Source organism: Periophthalmus magnuspinnatus, chromosome 3 (assembly GCF_009829125.3).
Source record: "Periophthalmus magnuspinnatus isolate fPerMag1 chromosome 3, fPerMag1.2.pri, whole genome shotgun sequence".
NCBI classification, from domain to species: domain Eukaryota; kingdom Metazoa; phylum Chordata; class Actinopteri; order Gobiiformes; family Gobiidae; genus Periophthalmus; species Periophthalmus magnuspinnatus.
This window is the reverse complement of record NC_047128.1, coordinates 17,605,988-17,625,752: the sequence shown is the minus strand read 5'-3', so window position 1 is coordinate 17,625,752 and position 19,765 is coordinate 17,605,988. Positions and strand designations below refer to the sequence as shown.

Genomic DNA, 19,765 nt, shown 5'->3' with positions numbered 1-19,765 from the left:
CGCTACCAGAGTTTTAGCCGATGTGGAGTGAAGACTCGCTAATGATGCTAATGATGCTAAGTGTTTATCCCCTTAACGTTCCGACGGCCCGCCCTCGGGCGCACTGTTACGCACTGTTTTGCAGCAGTTTTGCGTTTTAAATATGACGAAACGGACAAAACAAAAGAAGTACGCGACCGAGGACACTGTGGATGTTTGTACAAGTTAAACTAGAGGCATCTCGGACCCGGAGCGGTTCGTGGAACCGAGTGAAGATCTCATGGTGGACTCAGGAGCAGAGGACCTTATGTGCTGATGGACTGGATGCTGTTCCTGATCGGTAAGTGTGGTTTATTCTGCTATTGACTTAATTGTGGGTCAAATATATCACGCGTAATCATTAGCACACATTTTGAAGTGTGTGTGTGTGTTTGTTCACTGTTTGCAGTGTGTGGTTTGTAAATATATATTTATTTTGACCCATACCACTCGTTTTGACTATATTTTATATCCAAATATACAAATACACATTTTATATTGTGTTTTGATATGTAAATGTACAGTAATAGAGCAGCTGTGCAGATACAGATTCCCCTCAGTGTGTGTTGGTCATTGATACTGTCACTAGTTTATGAGTTGTAAAAATCAAATGATCGTGTCATATACTGAAAAAGAGTTACCGGACTGTCGCTCAGACACAGTAGGACAATCTCACTCAGTGCACAGCAAAAGCTTCACACAATGGCTTATACTCATAAAACAAGTCAGAGCTTTATAATAAAAATGTTAAGTGTGTTTTCAACATTGGAGTTTACAGTTGTCTTGGTTTGGTTGGGAGCTCATGTTTTGCTATAGTTAAAATGAAATATTTATACTTCCAATAGCATTAACATACTACACATATTGTCGACATAAACTTTTCGTCACTTGTAGATTTACTCACAGTGGGAAGAGTAACCAACACTTTTACTCAAGTAAGAGTACTGTTACTTCAATAAAAAATATGACTCAAAAAGGTTACTCAAGTCAATGTAAATGAGTTCTGCCTATATCTGCAAATTAGGGACGAGCAGAACTGTATCAAACATTTAGATACGTTTTCAATTAATTTTTAGTTTTGTTTTATTGCTTTTTTAAACTGTAAATGCTGTGCCCTGTGTAACTGTATCTTGTCTTCATTTGGCAGGCCTTTGTCTCCCTCTCTCTGCTGTTGTGGGTACTGCAGTGCGCGTCTCAACTGTTCACAATCAAGAACAAAATGGCCTGAAGAAACGCCTCAGTTCACCATCTCGAAAATCCACCCACAAAACTTGATAAACCTAGACTGAATGTACACATAAAGAAGCTTAAATCAAAAGTGCTATTTTATTATCCTTATGCATTTGTATGACAGACTTTGACTTCTGTGCTGCTATGGTGCTAAAGATTTTAAACTCTCAAATGCATTTTAAATATTTTATTCCTGAATGTCTTTTTTCATCTCTGATTTAGCTGTAATTATTTTCAAAGCACAATCTAACGACCGTGTAATGTATTGATGCTCAAGCTTCTTTTCTATAGACACACGTCACTTTAATGCCTTATCGCTTTAGTTCACGACTCCCATGTATACCTCTAAGCAGATTACGTCAAAGTATTTCACTACCTGCCTGTAATGCTGAACCAAACTATTTTCCACTATGCAATAAATATAACAGAAAAATAACACTAGAACTTATACGTTGTCTTGGTTTGAATTTTATAGTGTTGTATATTAGCAGTGACATTCGATTCAGTAATGGTTAGTAACATAGTAATAGTGATTTGAGACCATTGTGAATGTAACATACTTAGATATGATTTATTTATTTGATTGAAGGAAGAATATGACATTTTTTTGTTTTCAAATATCAAAACAAGATAAACATGATATATAAGATATAGTTTTTACTGATAACAATTATAATGCTGATTTATACTTACCAGAAACATATGTGATAGCTACGTTCTGTTATAATTTGATGTTTAGGTTCTCAAGACGATTATTCAATCAGAAAGGAGAATGAGCCTCACAAGAGTCTCTCCTTTGGGTTGCCAGTTTCAGTGCTGAAATCCAGTTGGTCCAGTGACTGAATTCTGGAGGTTCTGAGTTTTGCATATACTGAGAATGAGAAACAGTTGTATGTGTCTCTCTCTGCAGGTTAAGACTCTGGACACACAGGTTCAGTTGTGATTGTAGTACTTAAACCAGCAAGAGTTCAGGCTAAATACCCTAACCTTTAATTCAATCCAGTGTATTTTTGTAAACTGTCCCAGAGCATCCCCAGTCCTCAGAACCTCCCCCTCAGCAAGAAAACAAAAAAAGTGTGAAAAAGTAAAATCTGTAGGAAAACCACAGCGAAGGAGAGCTCCACACTCATGGATGCGCAGGCTGCAGAGTTAATTCCAAACCAGGACTAAACCAAGTCTACATCCTGGAACGAAACAGGGCTCAAACCAGAACCGGTTTGGACACATCCTAAACGTTCCCACACTTTCACTCTTTGTGCAGACGGGATGGTCCTCTGCTGCAGACTACAGAGGAGGAATGAGCTACTTTTATTTTCTTAATCAGTGATACACATAAGATTCGTCAAATTAAAAAAGCCTATTCGCTAACGTGGTCTGCAGCTATTCTGACAGCATAGACACTTTGTTGTGATGCTGTTAAAAGAGAGAAGATAATGAACAGAGTTAGCATCTCCCCGCACTTGTTCATATCAATAAATGAAAACAACGGAGCAACATCAGAGCTCAATATCAACTTAAATACAAGTAAAATATAATTACAGATGTAAATAAAGCTAAAATAATAACAAAAGGACACTTTATTTATGGGATTACAATAGATGACTAACCTCTTCCCAACACTGGGTTTTCGGAGGGAAGAGGCAAAGGTCAAACCCCGAATTTATACCAGGGGCAAAGGTCACGCGAAGAAGAAACAAAAACACAGAAGAAGAAGCTGGAGGCTGCACAGTAAAATAAACGCCAGGTATGAGCAAAACTGTAATAAAAAAGCACCATTTTGTGTAATTATACATATGGCCTACGATCAGTGGTGGAAAAAGTACTACAAATTTGAACTCTAGTAAAAGTAGGATACAATAATTTACTAATGATGAATAATGTAGACATGTAATTGAGTAAAAATAACAAGTATGCATGAAAAACAGGACTGGTTATTTTTAAGCGCAGTATTTTAGATCACGTTTTAATACAAAATTTGATCAGTCAAAAAGTGAAAATGTGTATTTAGTCGTTTTAAACATCAATCTGCGTATTATCTGAGCTCTGGCCAATGAGAGCAGACGATTACACTCAAGTACAAACACAAGTTTAAAAATTTACTCAATTACAGTGAGTATTTGTAATTAGTTGCTTTCCACTCATGCCTATACCGGTGTAAGACTGTGCCAACTTTCTATTCATCTATATTCAAACTGAATGTATTCTCGATTAAGGTTCAGTTTCCATTCTCCATCACATTGCTTAAGTTTCGGTTTCCTCTGACGTTCTATATCAGCTGTACGCGCACAAACACACACAGAGCGCGGAGATGTTCGCGTGGGGAGAGCAGAGCGCGCGGGGATTCAGGCTGAAGGACGGGTCTTACGTCCCCCACAGCGGGGACACGGACACGGTGGGCTTCTTGGACCTGCCCTGTCCCGTCACGAACCTGTGCGTGGGCTCCCGGCTGCTCGCTTACGTCAACAGAGATGGGAAGGCGTATATCATCCACCTAAACCTCAGCGCGGATGGGAAGTGGGTCCGAGGAAAGCAAAGTGAGCCACCGTGGTGTAGACTGGAGGAGACAGGGGACAAGGAGAGAGCAGAGGAGAGAGGAGACATTGGGAGGAGAGTGGAGACGAGGAGAGCAGAGGAGAGAGGAGACACAGGGGAGAGTAGGACAGAGGAACAGAGAAGAGAGGAGATACTGGAGACTGGAGCTGAAAAATGAAGGACTGAAGAGAGGAATTGAGGAGAAGGAAGCAAGGAAAGAGAGTTAAGACATGGCCAGGGTTTGTGCAGAAGGTCTAACCAGCCTATCATGTGTGTTCTCCCAGAGCACGTGGAGAGCAAAGAGAAGATCCGGGCTGTCAGCTGCACCAAGGACACTCTCTTTCTGCTGTCCAATCAGGGACAAGTGCTCTGCGTCCAGCCTGGAGTCCCACCCCGGTCAGTCTGCTCCTCCTCCCTCTGCTTCAGTTAGAATAAACTCAGAGGTTCATATTGAGATGCTTTTCTGTTTCAGGCCATTTGAACCTTTTCGTGGTGTGCCAGTTTGTCAGGTCTCATGTGGAAGTCAGCATTCCCTGGCCCTGACCAAAGGTTTGACAACTGTATAGGCCCTACAATCATAGGTTAAGGGAACTAGGACCACAGGACCAGGCTAAATTAAAATCAGTTCACTAGCAAGGACAGGTCACAACAATGGCATAAGATAAAAGATACTTATTGATTTGGATAGATGAGGTAGCTGGGTACAGATTCAGGATGAGGGCTCTGTGTCAGGTGGTCAGCCCAGCTGATTCAGGACCATCATCTGTAGATGGTAAGGTCTTCGGGTTGAAAAAAAGGGACAAAAAAATGTAAATACCAGTAGCCAATTTTCTAGAGTCAAGTAGAACTTAAAACTTCATTCTGCACTCAACATGTTCTGTTCAGATGGCGAGGTGTTCAGCTGGGGCGTGGACTCCAGAGGCCAGTTGGGTGTGGGTAAGAGTGAGCCTGGGGTCTGCAGGCCTCAGCCTGTGAGGAGTGTGCAGGACCTGCCTGTGGTATTGGTGGCTGCAGGAGGAGAGCAGAGCTTCTGTCTCACAGTGTCTGGAGGAGTGTGGAGCTGGGGACATAACTGCAATGGACAGCTGGGCCTGGGGGACACCACAGGTACCACTCTGACACATATACTCTGTGAAAATACAATATCAGTCAAATATTTGGACACTCTTTCACTTTTGGTTGCGCTTTATTTACATGATTATTTACATTGAAGATTCTCACTGAAGGCATCAGAACTATGAATGGACACGTGTGGAATGTAGCAAACAAAAATAATCTAAAAATAAGCCAACCTTTACTTGCTTTGATCACTGCTTCTTGACTCTTACATGGCACAGCTGCTAAGTGAAAACCGTTTCAGGAGACTTCATCATGAAGCTTACTGAGAGAAAGCCAAGGGTTTGCAGTACTGTCAACAAAGCAAACTAAGCATCTGAATATAAAATATTTTAAAACAGTAACTTTTTCATAATTCCATATATCTTGCTTCATATGTTTCATGTCTTCTGTATTTAAAATGTAGAAAGTAGCAAACATAAAGAAAAAAACATTTAAGGAGGTGAATCCGGACTTTTGACTGGTAGTGTATACACCCTGCTCTATACTCAGGTGAACGTGTTCTTTTGTAGACAGACACACTCCAGCTCTGGTCCACAGTCTCACTATGAAGAAAACATGTCACATCTCCTGTGGAGAAGGACACACTGCTGTTCTGACCAAGGTAAGACCAGTACACTGTATCAGTCCTCACAGTTTGTGCATACATACATGTGTGTGTCACATTTGTGTTTCTCAGGACGGGGCGGTGTACACATTTGGATCTGGGGAGCACGGGCAGCTCGGACACAACAGCTTCAAGGACGAGCTGAGGCCTCGGCTTGTGGCAGAGCTGTGGGGGTCAAAGGTCACGGCGGTGGCCTGTGGGAGGTATATACACCGGTTACTCTGACCTCACTGTGTCATACCTGTACATGTGTGTGTCACGTTGGCATGTGTGTGTGAAGTGTTAGCATGTGTGCGTCATGTTAACGTGTGTGTCATGTGTGTTTTGCAGGCTGCATACGGTCGTGCTCGCAGACTGCCGTGTGTACTCATGTGGAGTTCAGGGAGCAGGACCAGGGGCGGTGCCACAGGATAGTGCTGCGGTCCCTCTGCTGGTGCAGCTGCCATACGGTACATACTTCTGTCCTTGTGATCACAGCTAGGGTAGTTTATGGAATAGATGGAAATCACGGGGGAGATGAGGAAGATGGGGGGAACGCGACCCACCCCTTACCTAACATTGTCCCCCTCTTATCCACTCACTTACTACCAACAAAATTTTGTAAGTTACTAACATGTATGTAAATAGAGGAATATATGTCCTCCATGTCTTGTATTTCAATGAAATAATTCAGGGGCTTCAACTGCAGAACTGCTGCTTCAACGCTCAGACTGTCATCCCTCACGTATCTGCCTTTGGCTTTTACACAATCCCAGGGGTGATTTAAAAAAAGGTGTTGTTCACCGACAAAATAAGAGCGAGAGATGGACACTGTGTGAGAAGAGTGGTGAGTGTCAGAGGCAGTAGGTTTGAGCAGGTGACAGTTTTCCCTGTAATGAAGTTTACAGCGCTCCTTCTGTCAAACTTGAGCCAGTCAGGGTGTTCCATGCAGAAGCATGAGGAGCTTGGTTTTACTGTCAGTGCCAGCGCAGCAAAATGGGTCAGAGTAGTGGTGCTGTCAAAACTCCTGAAGAGTGGTGGGCAGAGGAGTTAGTGGAGAACAGAGAAAATGGACCCTGTGAGTCAAAGCCTGAGACAAATTTGGTGGATTTCTTAAGGAACCACTATGGGCTTATAATTGGCATTAGTAGGTGAAACATTTGTAATTTTTGTTTCAAGTGACTATAATTTTAATCCTAGTTGGTAGGATCAAATGAATAAGGCTATGCTATGGGCTATAACAAATGTTAAAAAATGTAATAGAAAAATATAAAATTAAAAATACAGCCTAATAATAATAATAATACTTCACAACTCCCCCTGGAAATTGTTAAAATATTTATTTGTGTTACCACCTTGTTGTCTTTCTCTGCCATTTGACAAATGTCTCTACTCTCTCTCTCCCAACATTTCACACTTGAGCTGCCTTCTCTGTGTGTCTGTCTGTGTCTGTATGTCAGTGCATGTCCCTTTATGTACCTGTGTGTACACAGACAGATAACAGACTCTGTGGTTGTAGAGCTCACAGAGGGTAGGAGCATCAGATGGGTGTTTGCTGGAGGACACTGCTCTTATGCTGCCTGCTTTCTCCAGGTATGACCCTGACCCATGGAGCTGGACCGAGCTCAGACAGGACAGTCACTCATGGATGGGTCTGTGTGTTTGTTTTACCAGGAGAGGGAACACCAGTCTGACGGTATGTCACCTCCTCCTCTCTCTGATCTGCTCACCAAGTGGACCTCCAACACTCAGTCATGGAAGAAGACCAAGCGGTATGTGGAACAGGAGATCTCAGTGCTTTCGCATATAACCTAAAGAACCTAAAGTTAATGCTTCAATCCAAACAGAGAGATCGATCAGACCTTTTCTTCTGTCTCACGTTTGAACCAAAGCTTTCTGGAGCACAGGTAACACTCACCTTCTCCTCTCACACTCCATGTCCTGGACATACGGTGGTACATGACAGTCTTTGTTCTGACTGAAGGCCTTTTGAGACGTCATCAAAGGGCTGTGGCCTGGACCTGTCTGCTGCTCACAGGTCCTTCTCCAAACTTCTGAAGCAACCCAGCGTGATGGAGAAGGTAGGCTGATGTACACATAACTACCCTCACCCAAAGAACCGGTCACAACCCCTTTGTTGTACTCCACGTGCAGGTGGACAGCTCACTGTGGCATATACCGCTAATGAGCTCAGTGAATATTAGGTATAACAGAAAAATCTTGCAGCTCTTACTGGAACTAATCACAACTGAACCTGAAAGTGCAACTTACCTGCAGATACAGGACACATGCAAGTTTTTCTCATTCTCAGTATATGGACAGGCCATACCTCATATGAGAGCTCAGAACCTCCAGAATTCACTCACTGAGCTGCAGAGGTTGCATGGTGAGGCTTAATGATTGGCTGCAGGTGTTGGGGTTTAGGTAGTGCCCATCCAGATCAGAGAGAATACTGGATTTATAATCTGGCAATCCAAATTTGAGGCTCATGTGAGACTCACTCTGCATTTGGGGTTCCATAACCATTTTACAGGTGGTTGCTGCTGATAAGTTTTTCCGTGGTTTTGCATTCAGTTGGGCTCAGCTTACCACTGGTGGCATGAGGTGAAGTCTGGACCCTGCAGAGGCAGTCCAGCTTTATATGGTGAGACTGTGTAGGCAGCTTCTAGAGAACAAAAACAACAGACTAGCTCCAGTGCTCCTCTGACCTAAATATAGAGGAACAATGCTGGACATAAGTTTAGGTCCTTCTGGTGCTGCGGGTGGATCCTCACACTGCACTGGTCCAGATCAGGAGGAGATCATCTCACTTCTGGAGACAGAACAGCACTTGGGGAACAGTGTAGAGAGTGAGCAAGGCCAGTATAAGTCCACCTCTACACACCAGTCATTATCCCCCTGTGCTTTGTTTTGTGTCCAGGTGGAGAGTGCGTGTGAGCGTCTGGTTCTGTCCCTGAACCCCTGCCCCTTGGGGGTGGAGTGTTTGAGAGTTTACCTGCTGCTGACTGACCTGCTCCATGTGCTCCATGTGTTCCACCAACTCTCCAGAACGGACAAGCCTCATAAGGAGAGTGCACTGTTGGAGGCCCTGGCTAAAGCTATACTTCGTCTGCCAGAGGAGAGCATCCGCGTGTTAGGTACTCACATCCATTACACTATAACAGGGATCGGCAGACCTAGAAATGGGGGAATTTTGAGGGGCACGCGTAGTAAGATGGTAAAAAAACATATAATGTCCAGCTGCACTCAATGAGGGATCATAACGGCCCTGCCCTCTACAGCAGCTCAGAGCAGAGGTGACTGACAGCAGTTTCTGTAGCAACACTTTAGGGGCATTTCCCAGGTTTGTGTGCATGTTGGAACCAAGCGGAGGTTTAACATGGAGCACTGTGCTCTTTATCAGCAAAGGAGTGTCAACTGCTCTGATGTTTACAGCCCTACTGCAGTGTCTCTCTGTCCTTTCATCATGAGCCACATGTGCAAAATGGTCTGGTGTTACAATGGTATGGGTCATCAATGTATCGCTAACAGCAACCAAACAATTGTCGGGGCTCAAAGAGTCTTATTGAGAAAAGACCAGAGAGAAACCGAGCATTAAAGACAAATCCACTACAGTGATAGGAGAAGAGGCAGAGGTAAGGCGAGTTCACCTCATACAGTGATCACATTTAACTGAAACGTAATGAAATATAATAATCATCAATTAAAGAGGGTATGTTTTTGATAGTTTCTTGAAATAAAGTAGGCTGTAGGTCTATATCATTAGGAATAAATTATGAAGAGGAGGCCTACTGCAGCCTGCTGAGAATAATAAGTATGCATCAAAAAGCAACAGGGATTTAATTTTAACCCCAGCCCCCCTTAATATCATCATTGTATGAAGGGTGAAGCTAATTAGGCTAATGAGGCAAACCAGAACTGATGAGGAGAGTTTGAGTGATAGTTTGACAACATTTTGAATGAAGAGCTTCTAAAAGTACAATATCAAAACTGCAATTTTATATATGCAGCTTTTATATATGCATTCTATGGTCTTAGCATGGCAGACTCAGAGTCGTGACATTTTCAAAGTTGTACCCGAAGCCCCTGGACTATAATATGATAGAAACATGTAACTAAGTGTGTGTGTGTGTGTGTGTGTGCTCATAGGGGAGTGGTGGTCTGCTCTGCCCACCTCCATCAGGCTCAGACATGTGTGTGTGTGGAGGGACGCTGCTCCTCATGTCTCCTCTCTGAGTATTTCCAGAAGTGTGCTGCAGATCCTCCAGCACATGTACAATGTGCGTATCTGACACACACATTTGTAAGTGAATACTGGTGTTTTTATTCAATATTTTCATTTTACAGAGGAACAAGGCTCTAGGCGAAGACAGGCTCCCAGACAGTGCTTTTTGCCTACAAGTACCTTTTGATTTTGTGGTGGACATGGTGGTGTGGAAACAAGAGCCAACATTCAGGGTAAGTAATATCATCTATAAGTAAAAATGATAATGTGTTAGTGTTCTATAGCACTTTTCTAAACGCTCAAAGTTGCTTTAAAATTTCATGTATTATTAACTCAACACTCAGTGGTGGTAAGTTACTATTGTAGCCACAGCTGCCCTGGGGCAGATTGATGGAAGCGAGGCTGCCAATCTATGCCACTGACACCCCACTCTGGCACCTGGAATTCTCAGCCATCTCCAATCCAAGTACTAACCAGGCCCTGTCTTTCTTAGCTTTTGAGATCAGACGAGATCAGGCTTTGACAAGGAGGTTAGGCCACAAGTATATTTTAAATAAGACATTGTGTTTTTGTCTGCTCTATAACACCTGTGGACTTTTATATTAAATTCAATATCCAGGAGGACTTATAAAACAGACAAGTCCACTCGAGCTGAATTCTGCCTGCCTCTTTATAATATATCAGATCAAATTAACAACAACAAAGTACCACACTGTGACTGTTAATTTTTTGTGCCAAAAAAAAGGAGAACGAACTAAGTACAGAGCTGTGGCCATGTATGAGGGGTAGGGGAAAATGGGGATTTTTTTTTTTAGCAATTTGGAACAATAATAATAGCTCTTCTTTAATAATACTTTTCTTTTTTCGTTTGCAGATGGGTGAGATGCCTATTCTCTGCAGCTTCCCCTTTTTAATGGACCTTCAAACGAGGCATCATGCATTAAACCTGAATAACAAGTACCTCATGGTAATGAGATGTTCAATTAACATAGTCAGGGCTGGGCGAGGTAATTTTGTGCTATATCCTATTTTCTTGGTAAAGACAGCTTATTTAAAGTGAAACCAAACACTTAATATGGTGTTTTAATAGTATTATCTTCTGTTCCTAGTCATTTTTTTTTCAAATTAGGTAAATTTGCCATTTTCTGGCCTTCTCCTGGGCTCTATTCGAACCCTCCTTATCAAAAATGCAATTAAAATAGCTAAAAACAACGTGATTACAAAAATATTAATATAATTTGCAAAAGTAATTCATAGTTTTTATTATTTTGTTTTAAAAAAGAATATTGTTAACTTTTTTGTTATTAAAACTTGCTTGCTTTTCCATTTAAAGTTAACTTGATTGTGGATCTTTTTACTTACCACTCATCACTCCTTCAAACCTATAACTGGTCCAGTAGCTTGTTTTCCTCCGTCTGATACAGTGCTTCTCAATTATTTTCTATCACGCCCCCCCTATAAAGAAGAAAAAATTTCGCGCCCCCCCCCCCTGAAAAAATTAAATAAATGAAATGATATAATGAAATTTAATTAAATATAAAATAAAAAATAAAATAAAATAAAATAAACATCAAATGACTAAATTAAAATTAAATAAATATCAAATTAAAACAAGTAATTTAGCAATTTGGTACCCCACCTTACATGATGCTCAGTGCTTGCTGCTTTAAGTGACATTCACAAAGTGGATGATTGTTGTTAATATTTGACACGTTTACGCTGAAAAAACTCCAGCGTCTTATCAGCGTGACTGAGGTGTAATGAGGCGTCTTATTTGGCTTCACACTGTCCACTGCCACAGCAGACATCGGTCTGTCCTCGTGTCCCACCGGAGTCACGGTGAATCCAAGTGCTAAATACGCTTCATCAGACTTCCTCGTCTTATTTTTCGGGTGACTTTACCTCTGTCTATATCCGCCTTTCTTTTCATCCCTGTTAAAATGTTTTCCATAGTGTCTCTTTAGCAAAAGTGTTTCTTTTTCACTGCCCTGTGTCACGATCTGTTCGCTCTCTCCTCTTTGCTGCGTACGCGCTGCGTACAGTACTACAATGTCATACGCGGAGTCATACGCGCCCCCCCCCCCCCCCCCCGGTATCTCACCGCACCCCCCCAGGGGGGGGCGCGCCCCACTATTTGAGAACCACTGGTCTAATAGCATAGGTGGTGCGTTATGGTTAGCTGTAAGATTCTGTCCAGTAATTTCCAGTTTGATTAGCAGGATGGGGAAAGGGGACTAACTAGCATGGAGAGCAAAGGTAGGGGGAGTCAGAGTGTAAAAAAAAACGAAAGTGAAACATGTTAATACGTCATTTTTGGTGTATATAGCATTTTGAAAACAATAAAACATGATGATCTAAATGTATTAGCACTTAATACTCCATAGAAGTGTAATACCACCTTTTTAATGTTATATGTGCAGGTAAAAAGCTCTATGGAGATGACTTGTGCTGAGGAGAATCTGGAGATGCTGTTTCCTGGTTTATTTAGTGGTTTGTTTCCTGGTTTGTATCCTCACCACTTTACACTGAGGCTGAGACGAGAGCGTGCCATGGAGGACACCTTCACACAGCTGTCCCTTGCAGAGCACATGGACTTCAGGAAGCCTCTGCTGGTAAAAACATGGTGTAGATAGTAGCAGGTCATTGCATTTATTTACAGTTTTATATCCTGCGGTAAATCTGCAAATCTAAAATATATTATTTTGTCTTAAAGGTTCTGTATTAGATACAATTGTGAGCTTTAAGTCATGTTATAATACTCTTACTTTGTCAAAAACATACCCAGAGTTGTGTTTTGTTTCATTCACACATGTTTGAGTAATCCTGCATTATTAGTCTGTCTATATCTCCAAAGCTCAAAATGCTCTGTTGCACCTTCTGATGTCATGCGGTGGTAGTTGTCAAGTTAACAGCTCCTTTTACCTTTAGTTCAGTAGATTTCCAGGGCTGAAATCATCCACGTGATTCTAGTGAAAGTGTATGGAGTTTAAAAACACAATGGAGCCCTTCCTCCAGTGAATTCAGCCTAAATATGTAGAGTTTGTGTGGTAAACGTGTGTGAGTGAAACAAAGCACAACCCCAGGTATGCTTTTGATGACATTGACAGGTTTGTGGAACCAATCCTAAACAAATAATGACAAGGTTCATTATTTGTGGATTATAAATTTGTATATTTTTTCTAAAAACTGGATCTCCCATAGATTTATAAAGGCTCCATCTGAAATTAGAACATCACCAAATTAGAACTGGAATTCAACCTATCAACACGCTATAATGTATTTTTGCAATACTATAACTTATTATTGTGATCGTGATATTGTTGTCTAAATCCTGTACTTCCTACAGGGTGAATCCTGCATAGAGTGACTAAGTTTTTGTTTAGGTTTATTTCAATGAAGTGGACATAGAAGACAACGTAAACCAGAAGGACTTCTTCCACCTGGTCTTCCATGAGGTGGTGTCTGCAGAGTCTGGGATGTTCATGTTTAACGACTCTGCCACTCTAGCCTGGTTCTCCTCTACAGTGAGTCTCAAGATGTGGAACGTATCTGAATCTTTTTTTGTCTTTCTAAATTAAGCATGTCATACAGTATCATTATGTGACCATTTCAATTACCCCTCCATCGGGTTTAGTCAGAAATATGTTGAATGACTAAGAGAGAAATTCTATTTATGAAAGAAATGATGGAACATATAACAATAGTAAAAATACTAATAATAATGCATAGAATTTATGTAGCACAGCTGCCCTAGGGTAGACTGTCAGAAGCTGTTAATGTGCACCACCTCTGGCCATCACCACACACCACTTTCATACTAGGCAATGTAGGTGAAGTGTCTTGCCTCAGGACATAGCAGTTTTCTACCACTGGCGCCCCACTGTGGCACCTGATATTTCCAGCAGTCTCCCAGTACTAACCAGGCCCAGGCTTGCTTAATTTCAGCGATCTGACAAGATCAGATAGAAAAAAAAATAACGCCGGAGATGGAGAAACAGCTTTTGGGACGTTCCAATCACAGCTGCTGTGATTGGACCGTCCCAAATATGGTTGTTTGGGAAGGATGGTTGTTTGACCATGATGTTTGACCTTTATGGTAAGGTTCCAGACGCATTCAAACACAAGTAGGAGAGACTGACATTTGCCAGGCATGGACATTTGACGCTGCAACTGTCCTGTCCAATAAGACTAAATGGTAAATCAAATATGAGGGCAAATAGGGTTGTCAAAAGACATTTGAATCTACTGATAATTACTATCATTTAATGTCCATGTGGTTTCCATGCCGACAGGTGCTCAGCTCTGTAGCAGGAGTGTTCTATGATTGGTCTGTGGTTCCTAGGGTTGGAGGGGCTAGGAGAAGTAGGAGGAGGTTGTTGAAACAGACCGGTAGCAGCTGAGGTTACCTGTAGTGAATAAAACAAAAGTCCAGGTATGGTTTAATGGGAATAGTAACCCTGCTCTGCTTTTGCATTGAGCAGGCCACGCCCCCTCTGGAGCACTACTTCCTGTTCGGAGAGCTATGCGGGCTGGCTCTGTACCACCTCCACGCCGTGTTCCTGCCCTTTCCTCTCGCTCTTTTTAAGAAGCTGCTGGGAGTGTCTCCCTCTCTGGATGACCTGTGCCAACTTAGCCCCTGCACCGGACAGTACGCACACCTCTGACTATGTCTGTTACATTTTTTATCAATGACACAAAAGAAGATAATGACTGCTAAATGTGTCCCAGGAGTCTGAGGTGCCTGCTGGAGGAGTACAGTGACGACGTGATACAAACTCTGGACATGGACTTCACGGTAGGGTTTTTCTGCTCATGATTGTGTCATAAAAAAGGTTGAAGTGACAGTGGCACACAGTGGCACTCCACCATCAACTGGAGACGATTTTGAATGGGTGACACTGGCATAATGTATAGGAATGAAGAAATGCAGTGTGTTTGGTCAGTTTAACCACTGTAGCTTGTCATTTGCCTAAAACATCTCAGATGTACAATACTGAAATATATTACAATTTTAAGGAACATACTATGTATGTTAATGCATTACAGTAATGTAATGCATTACTGTGATAGTACTTGTCATGAAATTACAGTTACTAACAAAATAATTAGTTACTTGTGAAACCAACAACAATGTTTGGGAGGAGAGTGTAACGTGGCCGTCCTTGGACTGACCCACGCAGTCCAGAGTGCAAGTAAGTGTTTGGAATTGGACAAAAAGCGCTAAGATCAAATATATTTGTATGAATGAACGTTCGTCTGGCGAGGCAATTTGGATCAATTTGACATCAGCGACACAGGGGAAGTGAACATGTGCACATATATCTACAGGGCTCTGTCTGCTTGAAGGGCGTTGTCACAGGTTTGTGAACAAGGTCAAGAACCAAATGTAGTGTGCACTGGGGTCTCTCCATAGCCACTAATGTGTGAAAATGACCTTAAGCTAAACAAGGAGCAGGTTGAATGTGCTAAAAGTGACAAACCCACAGACATGACTCAGACTGATGTCAGGTCACTTCTTCAAAGGCAGAAAGAAGCAGCTCATAGCACCTTTTCTGGAGGTTACTCATTTCTATTGTTCGCTTTATGACAATTTCATACATTTTTAGCTAGTAATGTTTACCTAATGATCCTTTCAAAGTAACTTCTACAGCATTGTGTATAATGCAGAGTTCATCATGTTGTTTCGGTTTTGTTATAGATCCACTGGGACCAGAAGAAGGTGCCTCTGGATCCACACAGCCCTGACCGCCCAGTGAACGCTCACAACAAGTATGAAGGCTTACATACACACAGCAAAACACATACTGAAGTGGCTTACACAGAATAAATAATAAAATTATAATTTTCTTCCTGAGACTTTAACCATATCAAATGAAAGTATTTTACTTAAAGGCAGTGGTGGAATTTACCAAAGTAAAAGTAGTAAAAGACAAATTTTAGGTATCTGTACTTCACTTCATTTGAGGGCAGGTATCTGTACTTTCTACTCAACTACATTTTTTAACTGGACTGAAAAGTATAAGTATTTTGTATTATTGTCTGAGACTGAAAAGGCTGAGGGTTTCTTCTTTACATATTCATAATTTGAGCAACCAAAAATATGCAAATAAAAACAATTCAGTTGTTTCTGTTGAACAAAATTCAACACAAATATCAAAATCACTCCATTTGAAGCCTTATAAGACCTCAAAATCTGCGCAAAATAGTTAAACTTTAAATGGTACTTTTAAACTTTTTCATTGTGATACTTTTACTTGAATTTTTTTGCACCGGTATCTGAACTTTTACTTAAGTAACAAAATTGAGTGCTTCTCCACCACTGCTTAAAGGTCAGTAGAGTCTCCACCATCTTAAGTTTGTAACACAGGAAAAGTTTTATTACCTCAACATCATACAAAACAATAATCTGGATTAACCCAACTTTATATAAGAGTGACAATAAAAGCTTTTAAAGTCATCACAGGTTCACACATTTCATTTGGAAACTACGTAATGACATAAGAGAAGATCTGAGCACATTGTTTATATTTATAAAAAAAAAACAAATTTAAAGTCACATGGCTCATTTGCATAAACTCCACTAATGGAGGCCTGTACACTGCTCTAAACTCCGCCACAGATGGACTAAAGGACAGTGTTTGGTGGCATTTTTGGTGGGGCAGAGAACAGAGTCTGTGCAGGTGATGGTGAGTCTAAAGAATGAATATTCAGCCTTGTGCGTGGACTTATTATCGTGATGTTGGAAATGGTTCATGTTTAAACTTTTCAGAGTCACAGATTGTTCAATCTGTGGAGCTGTAGACCTTTTTTTATTCAACAGCAGAATCTCTCATGTGCAAACACTTGGGTCATTTAAGTACACGGTCATGTTGATATTTTCATTTAAATCAGAGCCATAGAGTAGAATGAGGAGAGCTTATTGTAGTCTGTTTTGTGACTTCTCTGTTGTCCCCATTGATTAGGACGGTTAGATTCTCCAGACGCCACTAAGCTTTCTCCTATCTGCCTATGACTCTTATGATTGACCCTGTGACATAGCTCCAATTGTAATGGAGTTAGAGGCTAGGGCCTAGTCATCTCAACTATTCGGAATGACCTAGAGTCCTTTTAGGTTTAAACCAACTGAATTTCAGCATTGAGCCTGGCAATCCAAATTAGATAATCATACTACTTTGCTTTCTGATCGCTAAATTAAAGTTAAATACCGTCCCTTTAAACTCTAAACATATGAAAGTGCTTTGGTAAAATGAAGGGGATATATGCTCTTTGTACCAGAGGGGTGTGTGCAGTGTTGATAACTGCTTTTGTCTTTGTTGTGCAGGGAGGAGTTTGTAGCAGCCTTTATAGAGCACGTGTTCACCAGATCAGTGCAGAGGCAGTTTCAGGAGTTCAGACGCGGCTTCTACAAGACCGCCGACCGCCACATGGTGGAGCTGTTCAGCCCTGAGGAACTAAGGGACCTCATGGTAGGACAGGAGTGCACTGACTGGACCAAGCTCAAGAAGGTTTGTACAACCAATCAATGAGGACTAATGTACAGCGATATAATGTGTAATTATATTTACTTCAGACACCATACTTTTACCGCTTCTTTAGTCCTGTTTTTTAGTACAGTACTCTTACTTTAGTAAAAGTTGTGGTTACTCTTCCCACAGTGAATAAGTTTACAAGTGACAAAAGTTTTATGTTGACAATATGAAATGATTTGAACATTTGTGTTCTCTGTATCTTCTGTAGAGTGCCATGTATGAAGGGATCTATGAGAAAGACGGCGAAAAACACCCCACCATCCAGATGTTTTGGGAGGTCTTCGATGAGCTCACAGAAAAGGAAAGGAACGCACTTCTTTGTATGTAGCTTTTCTTGTTTCAACTCCCTCTATCTCTCTAAGGTTGTTTTCACACATGTTAATGCGCTCTATGATCCAACCCCAGCCCACACTAGATTTAGTTTTATTTACTTTACTTTACTAGATTTATTTATTTACTGGGTCGGTTCACGTACACTGCGCATCATTCATCCCAAACACTGAGCCACATGAGGGGTATCAGGTGATTTCTGAATGTTCTTTCATGACAACATGCTTCCAGTGGACCGAGTCCTGTGCATATCCACATGGTCACTTGCCTGCTGCTCTATGCAGTAGGCTTTTCTTTCACCTGTGGCTAAATGCACCATGAGTTCTGTACGCACTGATGACGATGGAGGAAAAGCTTTTTGAGCAACACAGTGACAGTAACAGACTCAGGCTCACCCGTGCAGACAGAAGCAGGAGGAAATGTGTCTCATCAGACAAGTGTGTCAAAGAGCAGCCCTGCAGCGCCCATTCATGCAAATATACGTGATCCTGATACTGTTTTTCACACACTTGTACTGTTGTCTAGGGTTCATCACTGGCTTTGAGAGGCTGCCCATTCTCCGTGTGGACTTAAAGATAAAATTCCAAGGCCTGCCCCAGCAAGAGGAGAGGCTGAGTGAGGACCAGTACTTCCCCCAGTCCCACACTTGCTTCACTGCTCTGGAGCTGCCCCAGTATTCCTCCAAAGAGCTGATGAAAATGAGGCTGAGCGAGGCGCTGGCACAATTCCAACACAGGCACGACCAGACTGTTTCAGATACCACAGCAGATATATTACTCTATGACTAGCCTACCTAATGGATCAGGATGTGCCATTTGTGTTTTAAAGTTACATAGTTCTGTTACTTATGTATTACATTTTTTCCCATTTTAATTAGTTGGAAATTATGCAGTGTATTTTTTTTACCACACCAGTAAAGTTATCTTTAAAACAGCTGCTAAAAACCTATAAAAGGTTTGGAAAAGCGTTTTGAAAAATTCACTAATTCAGAAATGAGGTGAATGACCAGCAGAGGGTAGCAGAGTGTAGATCTATTAAAACAATGTGAAAATGGACCGTGATATATTGAAGATCTGTCACTCAACCACCTCTGGGTGTGACCTCGCAGGCTCCACCCTATGATTGTACAGATTCAAGGGGGGTTTACTTTGAGGTGGCTTCATTTGTAAATAAATATTTGCATAGTTTGTTTTTTATGTATTATATACTAATATAATTTACTTTGACTCTTATTAATTCTGCTATTTTTTTTTACATCACATCTCTGGGAAACCTAAGGTAACTGGTTCGAGACCAGACCCTGGCACTTTAACATTGTCACTATGAGATATTCACTGGCTTCAGCATCTAGTTTTGAATTTTGTCTAAATAAGAGTATTAAACTGTTGAACTTATTCTGTGTTTCGCGCCTGACCATTGGTCCCTTACATCTGCATTTTGTAAAATACATTCAGTGGGTTTTCTGATTGGACAGTGCTGTTTGGAGTAGGAGGGGAGAGTTCAAGTGGGTAGAGGTTGTTTAAAGCGTTCAGCTCAGAATCAAAGATTACAGCCACATTTAATGAAGGAATGAGCAGTTAAATGCTGAAAAAGTACATTTTGCATAAAACTTTGCTTTAAGTAAGAATAATTTGGATTTTCCTGGGAATATAAACATATAGACTGCATTATCTTTATGAGAGGTGTTCCTTGGAGTTTAGACATGTCATTTTATTATTTTTTGCTAAACAGGCATTTGTTCAGCAGTTTAGAGTTTGTATCTGTAACTTTCCACAGATTTTCCAACAACATCAGTAAACAGAGCAAGGTGGAGAAATCTTTTATTTGACATAAAAAAGGGTGCAAACTGGAGTTTCCCTTTAGCAGTGGAGGGAATAAAAAGTGATCCAAAGGTACAGGTGACACACACTTTTGTATGATCCAAGAAAACAACAACAGAGGCATCTTAATAAAAAGGACCTTAACGTTCTGCAAAGTAAAATACCAAACCAGTAAAAGAAACGCACGGCTCCTACAGTCATGAAGCCCTTGACAAACGCATTCAAATACATTTTGAAGTGACATTCATATTTCAACACAATAATATTTATTTACACTTTAAGAATTCTCTTAATCATAACTCAGAAGGAAGGATAAACTTTTGGAGCTGTACATGTTTTCCACACTCAAAAGGGACAAAAATAACATCAGTATTTATAT

The 19,765-nt window shown here is 41.2% G+C and overlaps 1 protein-coding gene across 1 annotated transcript; it reads left to right on the top strand.

Annotated features, from left to right (window-relative positions):
* Positions 1-3,528: 3,528 nt before the first annotated feature.
* On the top strand, positions 3,529-19,284 carry LOC117390391 (probable E3 ubiquitin-protein ligase HERC4). Its single transcript, XM_033988121.2, has 23 exons — positions 3,529-3,782; positions 4,065-4,176; positions 4,253-4,329; positions 4,666-4,887; positions 5,409-5,500; positions 5,576-5,706; positions 5,834-5,952; positions 7,002-7,075; positions 7,157-7,254; positions 7,330-7,389; positions 7,467-7,563; positions 8,403-8,619; positions 9,632-9,762; positions 9,830-9,940; positions 10,582-10,674; positions 12,128-12,319; positions 13,091-13,231; positions 14,189-14,355; positions 14,436-14,502; positions 15,406-15,476; positions 17,029-17,212; positions 17,445-17,556; positions 18,092-19,284. Exons 1-23 carry the CDS (start codon positions 3,557-3,559, stop codon positions 18,352-18,354), a joined length of 3,057 nt encoding a protein of 1,018 aa, XP_033844012.1. The 5' UTR covers positions 3,529-3,556; the 3' UTR covers positions 18,355-19,284.
* Positions 19,285-19,765: the final 481 nt, after the last annotated feature.